General features: G+C 38.7%; 1 protein-coding gene across 1 annotated transcript in view; it reads right to left on the bottom strand.

Annotated features, from left to right (window-relative positions):
• Positions 1-12,246: 12,246 nt before the first annotated feature.
• The window catches only part of palm3 (paralemmin 3), a 47,753-nt gene continuing 40,903 nt past the window's right edge, over positions 12,247-19,096 (bottom strand). The window contains exons 4-8 of the mRNA XM_084715578.1: positions 18,867-18,994; positions 17,496-17,568; positions 16,243-16,273; positions 15,563-15,616; positions 12,247-13,641 (exon numbers count right to left, since the gene is read on the bottom strand). Coding sequence (XP_084571704.1) covers positions 12,632-13,641; positions 15,563-15,616; positions 16,243-16,273; positions 17,496-17,568; positions 18,867-18,994 — 1,296 coding nt within the window. The 3' untranslated portion in view covers positions 12,247-12,631. The remainder of the gene's footprint in view (positions 13,642-15,562; positions 15,617-16,242; positions 16,274-17,495; positions 17,569-18,866; positions 18,995-19,096) is intronic.

Here is a 19,096-nt window from a genome sequence, read left to right as displayed (position 1 = left end):
TTTATGACGCAAAAAGTTGTACTAATAGATCATTAAGACTCAAAATCCTGAAAATCTTCCAAAATGTAAATGTCACCATGTTAGGTGTGAAAACAGTCTGGCTCTGCAGGCTATATTCCTCTCATTTGTCCTCCTGGCTCAGCACACCATACTTCAGCCAACAGCAGTGTCTTGAGCTGGAGCAGCGCTGAGCAGCACCTGTCACTCTGCAGACCATTAAATTAGTAGATCATAAAATTACAATGACAAAAATCAATCAAAAAAAAAAAAAAGAAAGAGCCTTTTGATATATTCTTCCCATTATCCTATGGCAATTGCTGAAAGATTGTCCATCCATAGAGAGTCATTGTCATGGAGAGTCAACCAACAGAAAAAGGGTCTATTTAATACTCATTAAAAAATTCTACACAGGTAGGTAGCAAAGAATTTTTCAGACTTTTCTCTAATCTGAAATACAGATCCTTTTTCTTCTGGTAAACATGACGATATTTTTTTTATTTCTTAACAATGAGTACAGAAAATATGAGTTACATGTTACATGACACTCACTCTCCAGGCAAGGGATACTTGAAAAAGTTTACATTAACCAGTGGGTTCAGACACCCACTCAATGGATGGATCGTGTTTCTGTAACTGCCATTTAGAGTGGGGCCATTGTTGGTTGTTTTATGTGGGTGATTTTTGGCATTTTATTTAGCTAATTTAATGGTCTGCAGAGTAACAGGTGCTGCTCTGCACTGCTCCAGCTCATACACTGGCCACAGGATGGTGCGCTGAGCTGGAGGACAAGTGTGAGGAAAACAGCCTGTAGTTCATTTTGGCTCATGCACATCTCTTAGCTTTTGTCTTATTGTGTTTAACCATATTTGTCTTCATTGTTTGGACTGGTAGTGGCAGCATTTTGAACCACTACATTGGCACCCAACAATACAGCAAGATGACATTTTTACTTGGTTATCTGCATAGTTTGAATTATAGGGGAGCTACGTGTCCTGAAAAGGACATGAGCTCCACTGAAAGCCTACTTTGAGAAATTTAGGGGAGCTCTACAAAATGTTGCTCCTGAAATAAATGATGAAAGTAAAAATATGCCTAAGTTGTGAGTTTATTGGCTCATTACAATATCTGAACATTTATCTTAACTAATTAACACAAACATGTGTGTGCCACCCTGACAGCCACACTGTCCGTGGTTCTGACACGGAACGGAGGTGATTGATAGACAGACAGAACATGTCACTTACTTTGGTTCCTGTTTGCTTTTCATTGTTGTAAATTGAACTTTTGGCCCTAATGCTGTTTCCCCCAGATTATCGAATTTCCACAGACAGAGGGGAAGCAACAGGGAAGTGAAGGGACAGTCCATGAGGACAGAGTATGTGATTGAGCATGCAGCAAAAAAGCTGATTCTACATGACGCCCATATAAAAACAAATACGAGTTAATTTTGACTGACAGACTCTTCAGATTAGTTTACATTCACAAAGATCAGATGGTAGAGTGCTTGTCCCCATGAGACTGCGAGTCCTTTGCATTTGTGAATAAAACTGAGAAGACACTGGTGTGCATTTTTAATGCATCAATATTTACTGTGAACAGATTGAGTGTGTGAACAGATATCTTATCAAGTCTGAAAAATGTGCAGATGTCATGTAGCAGAGTCTCTTAAGCCTGTTCTCCCTCTGTTTTTTCTTCAGTTTGAGCTGTTCCACCCTGTCGTCTCCACCTCTCCATGTTCTACTCGACAGCAGAGGGCTGTTTTGCACGATTTACAGCCAGAATGGAAAGACGGCATGACAATAGGTGGAGAATTGTCTACAAATACAGGACAACACATTGCATTCATTTGAACCTCCTGGAGAACTTTAACAGTGATGGCTTTCTGCCTTCTCTACTGTAATTTATCTCTTGTCAAGGCAAGTTCAATAAACTTCTGTGTAATAATGGCGCAAACCTTGTAAGGAGGAGCAAGAGAAATCCAGCCTTCACATCCATTGCACCTCAACTACAGGAGCACTTAGGTGGAACTTGGGAGAGTGAGGTGAAGTCGGTGAAAACTGCTCTCGAAAAAATATTCCGAAAACAGGTAGAATCAAATTCTGTGCTTCTCACTGTCCTGATTGAAACGGTGGGGATGTTAACCACTAAACCTCTAGGCTGCCTATCATTGGATGGAGCTGATCCCGACCCAATCACCCCCAGTCTACTTTTATAGTAGAGGGACAGCCGAGTATTAGCAGACCTCTTCTGGTCTGCCTTCATCTGCCACTGCTTCCCCCGTCTGCAAGAGCAACAGAAATAGAGAACAGACAGAAAAGGACTTGCTGTCAGTCAGGTGGTTCTCATTGAGACTCCCTAAAAATGTACATCCTGCATCACAAAGAGTGTTCAGTGCCTGATCTGCGCTCTTATTGAATCTTACCAGCTCACTTTGTGTTGTCCCATCACTTTTTGGATAAGCTAGCAAACCATAAATTAAAAAGTCGTTTATGAACCTAATCTTTGCCTCAACACCAAAATTAAAGACATCATGAAACATGAACTGAGGTTGAGAGTTTACTCATCTATTTTCAGATCAACTATGTCAGTCTATGAGGACAAAAAAGGTTAATAGTTATTGACAGGATACACTAAATTATGTCCTTCAAAAATCTACTAAGATGTGGGGCCTGACAAACATAAACAAACAAAATAGACATATTTCATAATGTATGTGTGTATTACTCTGTCTGCTTGCCCAAATCTCAGTCCAACTTTTTTGTGTTCTCAGAGCAGGGGCTGAGTCACTCACAGAGTTTGTTCATGAGGTCACCAAGTGAGTCACACCTATCCAGGAGTTGATGGATACGTTTGGATCCGTCCGTTAGTGACATCAGTGTTACCAGTGACCGGGTTGGTCCCGCTCCCTGAACTTAAAGATGATGATTGGCAAGATAAACAGACTTTCTCATTAAATGTTCAAGCATCCATTTAAGACATTAGAGGGTGAGTGGGCTGTGTGAGAAACCTGCGTATTGCCCAACCTCAGCAAGCACGTTAACGAGCACTGACCTCACACAGGCCGTGCCGCACGCACACCTGAAGAAGAGGCGAGAGCTGAGATTTAGTAATTTAGTAATTTATATTTACAAATTTTACATTTACATTTACAAATTATCTGCTTAGTTTGACTTATGATTGATGAATATTTGCCTCTATTGCTTTGACAGCATAATTCAAATTCATCTTGTCCTTAAACGCACATGTTGTCATTTCTCTTCTTCTCTCTTGACCACACATTCAGACAAGTCTTGGTAAATGTCTTCTGATAGAGTTGCTAATTACTTGTTAAAAACGTCATCAGTAACCTAATCGAAGTATCACAATCTTACTACTTACTACTTTTCATGACTTTTGGATTACCTCAATCCAAAATATAGTGAAATTGTCTAGCCCAATAAAATGTTGTGGGTCATACATCATGATATATCTCATGGTGTAAAAAAAAGAAAAAGAAAACAGCTTGTGTTTTTTAAAACTGTTTATTTTTGGCTCATGGAATAGAATTGAAATGAGGCTTTTATGTATCAGTTGACACAGTGGGAACAAATAACATGCACCAACGTCTATTAAGCCTCTTCTGCCTCTGTTTTTTCCTCAGTGTGAGCTTCTGGTTCACTGGCCGTCTGCTCTGGACAGAGCTCCTTGGTGGGATCCATCACAATAGGTGGAGGCATCTTCAGACACTCCACCTGAGCTCTGAACTCCTCCATCTCGCTCTGGTCCACCTCCCTCCTTCTGCTGAACAGGTAGAAGTCCACTGACTTATAATTTGGTGCCGCCACATCAAAGGTCAGCAACAGACAGTCTGGACAGGACGTATGGAAGAAGGTTACAGTATTGTTAAAGGTCTTCTCCCTTCCACTGTAGATGAAGCCTTCCACTGAGATGTTGTTGGAAAGGTAGCGGCATGATGTGTCACCAAGACGTTGGACGAATGTGAATGAGGAATTGTAGAAATCAACATTTGCACAAATGTTCACTACAGGAAGGCTTTTCTATAAAAATAAGTTTTCAGAGAAGTTTTAAAAGAGGACACTGAAGTTACCTGGGAAGACCTAGGAAGAGCCCAACTGAGGATCTCAAATTACATACAGACACGGGCAGAACTTTGAAAGTCAGCAATAAAATCTTATAATCAGTCCTAAAACCTACAGGCAACCAGTGAAGACAAGTGAGAAGTTTTTGGAGTTGACTAAGCTGCCTTTTGAACAAGTTGGAGATGCCAACGATAAATAATTTGTGAATGCAGCTTCTATCTTGTCATTATCTGGCAGTAGCCTATTTTAGATAATTTATTGTGATACATATGCATCTGTATCTGAAAAGGAATTAAAAAAAAAAAAGAATAAACAAATATTAAAAACTCACCCCGGTGGCTCAGTTGGATGCCCCTATGTACTGAGGCTGTGAGTCCTCTGGAGTGGCTGAGGGTTGCATGTTATCCCCCTGCTCTTTCTTCCCCTTTCTTGTCCACACTTCAGCTGTCCTAACAATAAAGGCCCAAAAACATATCTTCACATCTAAATCTTCACATATACTTTGCTTGGCATAGGGTTGTTAAAGAGATTAGTGACAGCATTCAATTTGAAACAATTTCAAACTGAAAATATTCTGAATATAAAGTGGCTATGACAAACATGTTAATAAACAATCTCTCCAGTGAAAAAAAAAGCAACACTTGCATAAATTCACTTGTCTTTTAGCTCTTTATATATCTTATACTTTGTTACAGCACGGCTGCAAGGAAATATGACTAAGGAAAATAGTTTTATTAGACCTTTCTCATTAGGTCAGAAGTCCACTGAAAGACTTTTTCAAAAAAAAAAGAAAGAAACTCATGACTTACAGTTCAAAAATTCTGTTATCCAGTCTATCACGATGGCCTACATTAAAAAAAATAAAATAAAACAACGCTAAATATATTTCTTCCAATATATGTTTAAAGACTTTTTTTCATGGCAGCCATACTGTCCTGAAATAGAAGGGAAAACCAGAGCTGGCCCTGACCTCCATGGGGCCCTAAGCAAGATTCTGCTAAGGGGCCCTGCTGACTGACTGGAGAGCTACATAAACCATTTGCCACACAGTCACACCTGACAGCCCAGTGTTTCCACTACAGTCCTCCCTCCTTTAACAGTTTGCTCCATCTGTCGGTCAAAGAAAAAGTCGATCTCTATAGAACAGAATGAGGTACAAAACAAACAATATTTATTGAGTTTTGTGTAGAATTGCAAGATAAGTGAATATTGACATTAACATAAATAAGAAGTTTTTGAATATATAAAATGTGCAAAATATTAAAAACACTGATCTTTGAGTCTGATGCCAGGTACTTAGTTAATTGATTTTAAGTTTCTTAATCAGTCATCAGTCACTCTCAATCCAATAATTTCCATCTTGCATTAGTTCAGAGTTGTAATCGTGGTACACAGTAACTAAGTACATTTACATCAAGTACTGTACTTATTTTGTACTTTACTTGAGTTTCATTTATCCAACTTTATGCTTCTGCACTACACCCCAGAGCCAAATACTGGACTTTTTAATCCACAATGCTGAAAAAAGGCTGTTTTCTGAATCTTTAGAGATACATGGTTCTCACAGGACAGTGATGTTACAGACATTGGATGGTCTTGTAGACCATGATGCATTGCTGTAGATTAAAGTAGCCAACAGTGGCCTACTATAATATTTCCACTTTTACATCAGTCCCATTTGAAAGCAGCTACTGTGATTGGTTTCTTTATGTGAGGAACACGGCATGTGACCAATTGCATTTTAGAAAAGAAAAAACAGCAACAGCTGACTTCAACGATGTGCTCAGTCAAAAAGTAACAACAACTTTCCTGGAAATGTAGTGGAGTCAAAAGTACAATATTTGTCTTTGAAATGTAGTGGAGTGAAAGTCAGAAGTTTCTAAAAAAAACAAAAAACAAAAAAAACACTCAAGTAAAGTACAGATAAAAAAAAAATGTACTTAAGTACAGTACTCAAGTAAATGTAATTCATTACTGTCAACCACTGGTCCTGTTCCATTTAGTTGTTTTAAAAACTAACTATTATAACTCACACTATTGCAAGTATTAGAGTACTGGGTTACTTATAAACAATAAGCTGTGGAAATGTTGCAGGTTCATCATCAGTAACAAGAAGTTCTATTTATTTTTTGTGAAATGCGAATCTCTGCATATGAAGAAGCAGAAGAAGAAGCAGACATTGTGGAGACAAAGCTCCACTAGAAAATATTTTTTGGAAAGTTAATGGACATCTTGAAGTTACTAGAAATACAAACTGCCCGATGGTTTTTACTTTTTTTTTTTTTTTCCTATTATGCTTTGCTGACAGACAAAAAATGAAAAAAACAGATGTTCTGCCAGCTTTCCAGCACCTTAGCCACAATGTAGTCTATCTATCTATCTATGGTTGTCTCATGTCCCTTTTCATTAAATCTCACATTCACTTCAGGTTCTGGACAATTAACCACATACATAAAAACGATCACAGACATTGCATGTATTGTCATTTGTTTTATTGACACTGTCAACAGATATCATGTATATCTACTCTTCAACCTTGGGATCCTCTGTTTTCTCCTCAGTGTGAGTGTCGGTGGCTGGGGTCGATCGGACAAAGCGGTGCAGTTGAATTCATCACAACAGGTTTGGGCATGTTCAGACACTCCACCTGGGCGTTGAACTCCCTCATCACCTTCTCGTCCACCTCCCTCCTTTTGCTGAACAGGCAAAATTCCTCTGACTTATCACGTGGTGTCTCCACTTTGAAGCTCAACACGACACAGTCTGCACAGGATGTCTGGTAGATGGTCCCAGTGATGTTAAACATCTGTCCAACACTGAAGCTATAGTGGGGGCCGTCTATTGAGACGTTGTGGGAAGAGTACCTGCACACGTCACCGTAACGATTCGTTTTGATGACCGTCGAGTTGTAGAATTCAACACTTATGCTGTCGCTCATTTTAATAGAGAGGCCATCGAGGTTCTTCAGGCTTTCTGCAACCATGATCCACGTTCCTTCCACACTGCGAGGATTCAGTTCATCGAAAGGCTTGAGCAGGTCATTACAGTCCACAGGAGCTGAGTGGCTCACAGACACCAGGCAGAGGAGAGCAGCGGTGCACAAAGCAAACATGTCTCTGAATGTTGAAGTCATGACTGTTACACAGCAGTGTTTGTCTGAAAGTGATTCTGATCAAGAGGCTTGTCTAGTTTTATGGTTGCAGAAAAATTGTTTCACAATACTCAGGGAGCAGAGTCCACCTCTGTTTTCTGTGATAGTAAAATAAAAATAAGTGAATACTGTGATTCCTGATAATTTACTCTTTTTTTACTTTCACCTTATTCATTTTACTTGTACATATTAATAATAATAGTAATAATAATGCCTTTATTTATACAGCACTTTTCAAAACATGTTACAAAACATGTTTTTTTTCTTTATGTAAAATTATATATATATAAAAATATAATGAAAGCTAATGAAGCAAAGTTAAATCAATATAACAACAGTAAAATCAATAGAAAACAAACAATAAAACAACAAAAAGGAAGTCTGAAATTGTGAGTTTTTTTGAAAGTGACTTGAAAGAAGATAAAATGTTAGCTTCAGATATCATATCAAATGAGTCTAAGCCTATGATCATAATCTCTGATTTTTCTGGGTTTAACTGTAGACAATTTGAATCCGTCCAGTTTTTCCTGTCTGTAATGCACCTGTGAAGGCTGCTTAATTAATATATTTGTGTGTCATCTGCATAGCAATGGTAACAGATATTGTGTTTTTTAATGATTTGACCAGGCGATAGCATATAAATGGAAAATAGTACGATACAAGAACTGAGATTTGCATGATGTTGTCCCCTACATCGCAGTAGGGTTGTCATAATAAGCACAAAAAAAAGTTTTTGCACACAGTGATAGAACAGAAAAAGTCACTGAACATCAGTTGAACATTGCAAACCAAATTTCAGGCAGGGCAATAAAGACTGACCTGAACTTTTGAACGAACATGCAGATAATTTTTTGATCATTTCGATCATTTTGATACTATCAAATGTTAGTAATGTATTGTTTCTTTAATTGTCTTTAATGCGGTGGTGAAAAGTATTGATACTTTGACGCTTTTTGACAACCTTAAGTTATTTTAAAGGGTTAGTGTGTAAAATTTAGTGGTATCCAGTAGTGAGCTTATGGTTGCAAACATGTTGCCTCACCTGCCCCTTCTCTTTCATGGACAAGTAACTTATGAAAAACAGTGTTTGATTTGTCCATTCTGGGCAAATATTCCCATTCTGAGAAGAGGCCAGGCGCCCTGTGTGGATACAAAGGGCTTATTCTAAGGCCATGAAAACACAACAGTTCTTACTTTCAGATGATTATAGACTAAGGGAAACATTGATGGCACATATTAGTCTTGACAGTATATTTTGTGAGCCCATACCTGTTGACAGACTGTGGAAGGCGAACTTCTCCTTAAACAGCTCCAATCTAAACTAGCAGAACACGCAGCTGTCTTCCAGGAACCCCAACCATCAAGCGCAGGTTCATGGTCAGTCACATTTTTAAATCAAATAAAGTGGGAGAACAAATGTTTTACTGTTTGCACTGTTCCTGGATTGCAGTTCTGTCAATATTCCAGTTTATACTGGGATGCTGGTGTCAGATGTTTAACAATAACTGATCCAGGAACGGATGTTGTATACACTCATTTTCTTACAGTAGCCTACTTTAGATGATTTCTTTTAAAAAAAATACACGGAAGTGTCTTAGAAAGGAAAAAATATAAATAAATATAGGAATAAAAATATAAACTCACTTATATTTTGCTTGGCAAACTGGACGTTTGCGGTTGTTAAAGTTTAGAAATTAGTGTCAGCCTTCAATAGAAAACTATTTCAAACTAAATATATATTCTAACCATATAAAGTGGCTTTGGCAAACATGCTAAGAAAGAATTCATCCACCAAAAAAAAAATCATTTGCATGTATTTGGAGTCATGTTTGTGGCAGGCAATCTGTTATTTAATCTGTCCTGTATATTAGTTTTTCTCAATTGTTTTAGCTCATTTTTTTGAAACAGTCTTAACATTCAGTAATCCGCAAATCAACCCTCAAAATGATTTTTATATTCGCTCTACTTTCTTGTTGACACTGACTGCTTACTGTACTATACAAGAATGTCTACAAGGTTTACCAGGAAAAGTGAATACTGCACAACACTTTAGTACACTGAAAGTTGATGTGCACATTCGTATATATAAAGTGAATTTATTTGTGTAGCAGTATGTCACATGCAGGGGTGCAGTGGTTAATATAAACTGCGGATAAACTGCAGTCACCCAACATTTCCCACCTAACTGACTGATAAAGTTCATTTGAAAATAGATTAGTTAAGTCTGCCTCATTTCAAGAGGTGACAAACTGAATTTACCAGGGTTTATTCTCACAAGTCACATTTATTGTAAACCAAAAATTCATCATTGATCGGTCATTTTAAAAAATCATGTATATATTGAACAGAAAATTTGCCACAAAATGGCATCTCAAGGCAAACATTAAGAACAGAATTGGGACTGGTCCTTGAGAAGACTTTGCTGCTGGCCATTGCACTGTCACAAGAGAAACTGCTGGAAGCTCTATGTCGTGGCAGAAGTAGAGGATTTTTGAGAGGTGTTGCAGGGAACACCAGGTACATCATCTCATGCTCTTTGTGACAAATCTCTCAAAGCTACATCCAATTAGTCCCCTTCTTCTCTTCAGGGGAATATTTAGCACAACTGAAACTGCATAACCCTTCTTCCATTTTCTTAACCTTCCTCTTTGTTTTTTTGTGTAGCTTTCTGTAACTATCTCTTATGTTAATGGGTCGGTTTTGACCCGTGTCTTGAATCAGCCATAAAAAACCCTAAAAACAATTCTTTTTCATCCAATTTGTTTCTTACCTCTTTGTTACCTTGTTAGGCTTCCTTTTCCATGAAAAGAGTGGTTTTAATATTTTTGTTGTGGCCCCCTGGGCCTTTCTTTTGACAGCATATCCCTTGTTTTCAATTTAAAAAAATTGTAAAATGAACCTCTAGAGAATTATATAAATAAATAAAAGGTTGTTATGTTACCTGACTGTTACTGAGGGGTATTACAACACATCTCTTAAATGTTCAAAAAACAATTTTTTTTAATTTTAATATTATTAATTATAGTAACATCTATGCTGTTATGGGTCAATTTTGACCCCTATATATTTACTTCAAGAAAAAGGCAACGAACAAGTCTTAACACTAGTGTGTTCTTTGCAGAGATATTTTTTGCAGGTGAAGCACAATCTATTTGTCTTTCTGTCCTTACAGTAAATTTCTTCTCATTGTTGCATGCTGTAAACTGGAGATGTGTACTCTGCAAGTCACCAACTCTTAACTGAATTGGCCTTAAGTCCGACATGTCCGTATTTGTTTGTTTGGTCAAACAGGCAAAGAGAGAAGCCCCTAACTGAAGCTCAAGTGGTTGGAGGAAGAGCTGGCTGTGGGCTGCTGGATGATAGTGCGTTTATGATTTCAGTTTTGACACATTATTGTTTTATAATCTTATCAAATCTTGTCAAAACTGACCCCAACAACACAAAGGTCATAATTTTCACCAGAGCATTTTATAATTTAGTAAAATTTTATTTTGTTTAAATAGAAGTTCCTGACAAAGTCAAAAAGTCTTGATCCAATAAACAAATTTATGTCGTACTTTTATGCATTTAAAACATAAAACAGGTCAGTGCAGACCCTAACATGAGAGGAAGGTTAAGTGTGACAGTGGAGTCCTGTCCTAACCAGTTCAGGAATAGGAATAATAAACAAAATAGTTAAACATTATTCAGCGTGTCGCATGAAGCAATGTTGTGTCTTTGGGACAAGTCCACTGTTTGAGGTACAGAAATTCTGGATGAACATCAAGTACATCAGGGAATGTATCACAAATGTCAGTTTAATCATTAAATCATTCATCAATCATTTCAAAGCTGACATCTCAGACACTCTCATATCCAGGTGTATGTGTACAGTATATACATCCATGCACAGAGCTGTCAGGAGCTCTGGAGACTCTCTTCAAAAGGTCATCTGGTAAAAATACAAAGTTCATACTTTCAGGTATTTCAAAAATAATGTCTCTTTTAAAATTGACAATGGCCCACAAAATATTCTGTTGTTCTTTATAAATTAGACCATTTCATATTATTAGTCTGTGTATTGTCAAAACCTGCATTACAGAGTACATAAAACTGTCCAGGCCTGATACTTGGATTAAAAATATCTCTAATAAAGGAAATAAAAGATCACAATCAATAAAATAATTCAGCACTAAATTCATTAAATTAGAATATTATCTTCTTGAAACCTCTTCAAAATTTTGACCTTTTCAGTTAAATCCTATATTTAGATTATAAAAAATAACCAATGAATTACACATGTAGATGCAACAATTTAAAATAATACATCTGTTTTTCTTTCTTTTTTTTTCTTCTTTTTTTTTTTTTTGCTTCAATGGGATCATTCACCCCAAAATAAAAACATTAATATTTTCCCCCAGGCTTGTAAATTTTTTTTTATCCTTCTGGATAGTTTTGGTGTGAGTTGCAGAGTTTTGGTGGTATCAGCCCTAGAGATGTCTGCCTTCTCTAAACTAAATGGCACACGGCTCGTTGTGCTCAAAGCAATAAATAAAGAGGAAAAACTGAAAAATTCAACAACAGGGACTCTTTCCAGAAATCATGACTTGTTTAGATAATGCACAGACCTTGTTGTGAGTTTTTATATAGGAACTACTTTACAAGAGACAAAGTTCCTACATGAAACTGTTCACAACAAGGTCTGTGGATTATCTTGTCTAACCAGGTCATGATTTCTGGAAAGAGACACTGGTGTTGAATTTTTGGGTGTTTTGAGTACAAGCCAAGTGTCATTAAGTTTACTACATTGGAGAGAAGGCAGACATCTCTATGGCCAATATCTCCAAAACTCTGCCACTCACACCAAAACAATCTAGACAGATAAAGAGTGTTACAGGCCAGAGGAAAAATATGGAATTTTGACTTTTGGGGGAACTGTCCATTTAACTGCATGTAATATGAGGGCTGTATGATCCGTTATACAATGGCTGGCTCATCTGCTAACCAGTAAGATGAAATCAAACTCAAAAAAAAAAGAAACACACTTTAGAATTTGGTCCATTTTGTGTGAAGAGAATATAAGTGTAGTCCTGCATAAAGAGCTCCTCAAGGCACTTAAACACTGTCAAGTCCAGTCCATAGCTCGCCGTCATCATGTTGGACAGAGCTCACTTCCCTCTGGAGAATCAAAACTCAAGATGGGGATGGGGACATTTCAAGATAAATACAAGGAATGAGGGCAGAGGGAAGGGGAGGAAAGAGAAGTAGGTTGCGGACATAGTGATTTGAAAATGATGGGTGCATAAAACAAAGAGACGAGGGGAAGGATTTTGTTGTGGATTGAACAGCAGGGAGACGGACTGAAGGATGCTGGCAGACCGAAGAGAGAGAGAGAGAGGAAATGGATGTACAGAGAGGACATCTACATGACAGAGCAACACTGGCAGGTTTTGCGTTTGGGTGCCTCAGCCTCCTCTCCCTGGCCAGCCCTGGTTGGGATGTGTGTCTCTGTGCTGGCGGGGCTGTTAGCTGATGCTGCTGCTGGTGGTTCTGCATGGGTGTCAGGGGCTTTGGCCTGTGACAGGAGGGGTTCCTGCTCCGCTGGCCCCGCCTCTGTCCTCTGGTTCTCCTGGGGATCGGCCAGAGGAACTTCCTGGAATTGGGCGGAGAGAGTGGCAGGCTCTTGGGCTTTTTGTGCTGCCTCAGCTCCCTCTGGTGACGTTGCAGCTGCACCCTCAGCCTCCAGCTGGGGGGTGTGAATGGACTGAGAGTAGACTGGCAACGGTGCCACTACAGTGCCCTCTAGAGCACTGGATGGGGGCTGCATCTGCACGGCCGGATCTTCTGATTGGTTTCCCTGTCCTTCAGCTTCTGTCTCACCATCTCCGTTTTCCTGCATGTCTCCATCTGCAGCTGCTGGTTGCGCCTCTGCAGTGGCTTCAGCTGGCTCACTCTTCTCTGGTTGTGCGAACGTGTCTGGAGTTTCTGTCTTTACTTCGTCCTCCACAGCTTCCTCTCCGTCTTGGCCTGCTTCTGGATTTTGCAGAGGCATTTCCTCTGACTGTGTGATCTCCTGTTGATCTTCCTGTGGTGCAAGATCCTCAGGTACATCATCCTCTTCATCTGTGATGATCACAGGTTCTGCTCTAATCACCAGAGTCCCTTCCTCCTCCTCTTCCTCCTCATTAATGTTGACATTTGGAAGCTGACCAGGCTCTGCCTCAGAAACACTCAGGCTCAACCCCGGTTCCAACGTCATGCTAATAACCTCCTCAGAGGCTACAACTAGTCCGTTGGTGGTGGACTGATTATTCTGCTCTGAAGCATCAGGATTGTTGTCTGCCTCCGAGTTTCCCCTGCCATTTGTTAGGACGGCTGCAGATTCATCCTCCAGCGGGTTTTGGTTTGTCTTCACTTCATCCTCAGTTGTTTCTGATGAAAAATATCAAATAAATATCACTGTCAGCACAGGAGGAGCATTATTTGGAATAGTTTGTGCCGTTGATGCATTTAAATGATCCTGATTGAGCTGCAATCAATATGCCATGCTGTCATTAACACTGATTATTAACTTTCATTGTAGTTAGTAGGGAGGAAATGCACTGTTGCCTGATTGCAATTAGAGTTTTTTTTCCATCAATATATCAGTGCTTGATACAGCTAATTCATGTATTGTAATATGGTTAACAAAAGACTCTCCCATCCATGAATCTCAATGTATTACACAGAAAAGTCATTCACCTCTGCTCTACTAAAAAATGCAGAAGCTAAGGCCAAGATTTTGCTACAAGCCTGTATACTAATGAGATGATTCTATTTGTTACAGAGCAAAATGAAACAACTAGTAATTATTAAACCATCACGAGAAAAGACATGCTACAACATATTGTGTTGATGAAATATACTCTACAACAAAGTATAAATGCTTTTGTTTTTGCTCCCATTTTTCACACAAAAGATTTACTTCTCTCAAATTTGTTCATAAATTTGTTAACCAAGATAATCCATCCTCCTGAGAGGTATGGTACTAAACAGCATGATTATTACACAGGTGTGTCTTGAACTGGCCACAATAAAAAGCCACTCTAAAATGATATAATTTTTTCTGGTTGGCTAGTACATGTTGCCTTCATTGGTTTGGTTAGTTAGTTAGTTAGGAGTTGGTTAGGAGATATCAGTATAAGCAAATCAGAGGCAGAGTAGGCTGTGTCATGATTTGACCCTCCTTGGAAAAAAAACTGTAGTCTCATGTGAAATAGCCCATCGTTCAGTGCCTAATAATTGTCTTTTTTGGGGGGTAAAAGTGCACATTTTAAAGTGGCCTTTTATTCTAACTAGTCCAATGCACACCTGTGTCATAATTACGCCAGATAAGTGCTCACTAACATTGGTGAGCAAAATTTGAGAGAAATAAACCTTTTATGTTCGCAAAAAAAGTCTTTTACTTTTACTACTTTTAGTACAGCTCATGAAAAATGTGAGCACAAACAAAAGTGTTGGTCTTTGCATCTTGTGTCCAACTGTTCTCAACAAAAATATAAATGCATGCACAAGATGCAAATTTAGATCCTGCAGTGAGATTATAGACCTCAAATACAAATGGATGGTTCAATTTATTCTTTCTTTCTTAACTCTCTTCTCAGTTTCAGCAGTGTGAGTAACATGCCCACTGACATGTCCACGTACACGCTGTCCTCTAAAAATGCAAGTTATGCACTTGAGAGCCTATTAACATAAATATATATGCAAAACCTTATTCAACATGTGTAAATATTCATCACAGCATGTATGAACTTTTTGCCAACTATAGACACGCCTGTGCCACTTCCTCCTTTATGATGCAAATTTTCTCAAGATCAATATATGCGATGCATACAGACCAGTATTTCTATAGGGGATCTCATGGCCTTTAAGGGGTTGGCATGAAATGGGAATGGTTAAGAATTAAAAGAGCAAGAATGGATAGGAAATAAGATGTTGACATCAGTAAGGCTATAGATGTGATTTAAAGGGATAGTTCACCCAAAAGTAATAATTACCATTACCACTCATTACTCCCCCTCATGATGATTGGAGGTCAGGCTTGTTTTTTTTTTCAACAAAACACTGCTGGAGTTTCACAGGAAAACAGCATTGCAGAATCTCCCAGCAGTGTTTTGTAGACTGACAAACAAAACCTTGACTTTCAGTCAACATAAAGGATGAGTAGATAATGAAGGAATTTTCACTTTTGGGTGAACTATCCCTTTTATGTGTGCAGGATTTGTTTTGCACTCTGCACATGAGCTTCATGAGAGCATTGTGGTGTGTGTCTGTGTGAATGTTATGACACATGAGTCAGCTCTATACGCACCTGATCCTGTTGCATTGTTTTCTCCGTTCTGCACTACAGCATCATGGACTATTTCTGGGGAAATAATAATTCATATTTATTGCAACATCAGCAGACAGCAGTGCTTTTCAGACATAGAGTGTAGAAATCGTGAATTACAACAAGATGGAGTACTGATTTCTAGGAAAATGACACCTTGCAGTGCCTTTATATTATAATATACAGACTAAGATGCACCTGTAACTTTATTACAAGGTCTACACAGAAGACTGATTTACACTGTGGCTTAATCAACACACCAGAGCTTCTCGGGACAACTTTTTTTCTCATTATTTTGATGCATGAGTGTAACACTAGACGACAACAATGTTGTGACTCAGAAGGTCCTTCTTTTCTATCTTTAATGTGATAAAGTGCTACAGGATTGACATGAATTGGACAGAATGCAGTGTTGAAACAGTTTTGAAAATAGCTGGCAGATGGATGACAGCCACGCTTCGCTCTGCACTCTGTCACATACTGTGGATGTCAGAGCTTGTAAATTTGCTTGAAAATGCTCACGTTAACTCCTCTGCAGTTTAATATCTGTATCAATTTATCTCTTTCACTGGTAAAAAAGCTAATGGAAATGCAATTTTCTAAAATGTCCACTGTAATTTTAACATTTCTGTTTGCCAAAAAGTTTATCTGATCCCACTTACCTGCTCCGGCCTCTGCCACCTTCACTGCTTCCTGTTGGGTAAGAGGGACAGAGGAGGAATAAAATTTTCTGTGTGACTCAACTGGTGAAACTGTGTTGTGTTGTCTTGCCTGAACCTCTGGTGTATTTTGAAGAAAAGATAAAAAGACAACAAATGAAATGCAAATGCTGGGTTCTCACAAAAGCTTGTAGAAACAGACACAATCCAGAACATTTCTATGAAATATAGTCCCTTGTGTAGTCTAAATAAGTGTCTATCCTACACTCTAAACAACACAGACGAGCACAGTCTGTGCTGAACTAGTTAATGTGTCTACTATAATGGCTCTTATATGGAGGATAGTAATAATTTTAGCAGTTAAAAGGGCCATGACATTCTGGTTGGTCACAAGGGGGAGTGATTGAGCTGAAAAGCCCTACCTGACCTTTGTAACGTTGACCCCTCTCTACAGGTTTTTATGTAGCATGTACTTATCTAAAGATCTGCATAGACAAACAGTAATCATGTTTATCTGTGTACCTTACTATTAAAATGATTACATATGATTACATCCCTAGTCTCATCAGAAAGCATTAGGCAAACAGAATCATTTAAAAAAAAAATCTTTGTCATCTGACTGACTGAGTTGCCAGATATTAGCTGTCATTCACGCTCAGTCTGCCCACTGAATAAAAGCTTTGCTGGCAGGGTCTGTTTAAAGAGCTGTTTTCACACAGAGGATAAGGTCAAACACTCAAAGTCTCCTCCATCACAGCCAGCAGGGCTTATAAGCTCTAACAGCTATTAAAAATGGAATCTTCTGTTTATGTTTCCGGTTGATTTTAGCTGATCTCCAAAAGCCAAGGTTAAGATGAACATATGAAAAACCTTACTAAAAAGACCCTGGAGCCAGTGGTAGGAAGGGAAGGACAACTCTTTTGTTCTACTATAAAGACCTTCAGCAAGGCGAGACGAGGTAAACATACTTGTGCTTGGCTTGACGTGAAACAATAATTCCAGCGTGGATCAAGTGCTGAATTGTTTATGTAACAGAGCAGCTTACATTCATAAAGTTCCTGCTTTTGAACAAGAGGTGCTACATCAAAGGTACATTAAGAGAGGAAATGCATTATTCATGGCAAAAAGCCACAGATAGAAGTTGTGGGAAATTTTCTGCCTAATGGAAGATGATGGAGCAAGCTTGTTCGACACATATTCCAACCCCCCTTTGTGTCCACAGAGTGAGTGGGTGAGTGTGTGTGCAAGTTTCTTACTGTTTGGCTATCCTCCATCTGTTCCTTCAGCTTCTCTTCCTCCTCTGCCAGCCGCTGACTCTCCGACTGCAACCTGAGACCACACATGCACAAAACAAACACATCAAATCTAAACTGACGAGGCACTCCAAGATTATGATGCTTTTAAATGTTCAAATTTGATGCTTAAATATTTATTTTTAGGTATTTAAAGGTGAAATGTGTAATATATTTACTGTACTAAATCATAAAATGATCATGATATACCACTTAAGATTAAGGAAACAAGTTGAATTCCTGGCTTCTCTGAAAACAATGCTATATTCAGTATGTTCTCCTTTGAAATTTCCATTCCGGGCCACAATAACCATTTTTATTTGCCCATTTTGCATTTATTAGACTTGAAATTAATGCTGAATGTTCACTGTTTATGAGTGGTAAGACATCATTAACAAACTTTAATAAGGAGTAAATGTTTATAACGGTTAAATGTGACAATATGTTAATGGAGTCTGGCAGGCAGTCACTTAACTCAAAGTCAAATGTGTGTATTTTCAGAGCAGTGGGTTTAGCTTTAGACAATTGACATTTACAAACAGCTGATCAGCTTATAGTGAAGGGCTCGTCTCGCTTGTCATTGTCCAATTATAATGTTGCACATGTCTTGTGCTCCTGTTCAGCGTCCCTGCAGGCAAACAGCACCTGAACTTTGAGTCATGGAAGGAGTGGGCAGCGGGAAACAACTTGCTTTTTACCATAAACTGTATATTAAATAGGAATTTGACCTACAACTGTATTTAACATATTATGGCTCCAATTCACTATTTGGACAGCAATTGTCATTCTTTAATGCTAGTCACTTTGTCTTTTAATGATCCCAATCTAAGTAAAGCTACTGTAGGCACATTTTTCAAATGTTCAAATCACCCTCAGAGGCCACGTACAGTCTGTGAGTGTGAGGAGTCTTCTTGAAAAGCGAGACAGAGCTGTGGACCTTTGCAATAATAAGATCGGGATCTTAGAGTTCTGTCTTCAGGGACTTAACAACATTGTCCCCTGCAATAACGAAAAGTCTAGTCCTGTCTGGCAAGTGTGCAGGCTGGATAACCCTCTTACTCGCTGCCTGCAAGTTCAGCACTGGCAGAATTGAAAAGCAGCTTTGCCAAAGCATACATAATGTACAACAACAGTGAAAATTACAAGAAAACAAAAATAGAAAAGGGAATGCTGCAACTATCAATTATACATAAGGTACATGAACTACACAAATACAACAAAAATGTGACAGTTCACTCATGCTCTGTCAGCTCAGACAGTAACAAATGGTCTCCTCGTCTCTGTGCTCTAACTAGCACACACATAAACAGACAATCTCACACACTGCGGCCGTACTTGTCAATGTGCTTTTCGATCTCCTGGGCTTGGGAACCCCACAGTGGAGAGCGAGGGCTCTGGGCATCTTGGGAGGCTGGGGACAAGGGCGCTCCCTCCATCAACCATTGGTCCCTCAGAGACTTCCTCTGGAGTGAGAAAGAGAAGGTGAAGAAGAGGAAGGAGGAGAGAGTCAAATTTCAGTAGCATTGCATTGTATTCTAATATCATTCATTCTAATACCTCTGGTT

Source organism: Lutjanus erythropterus, chromosome 3 (genome assembly GCF_056507025.1).
Source record: "Lutjanus erythropterus isolate fLutEry1 chromosome 3, fLutEry1.hap2, whole genome shotgun sequence".
Classification (NCBI taxonomy): Eukaryota; Metazoa; Chordata; class Actinopteri; order Lutjaniformes; family Lutjanidae; genus Lutjanus; species Lutjanus erythropterus.
This window is presented reverse-complemented; position numbering and strand designations above follow the sequence as displayed.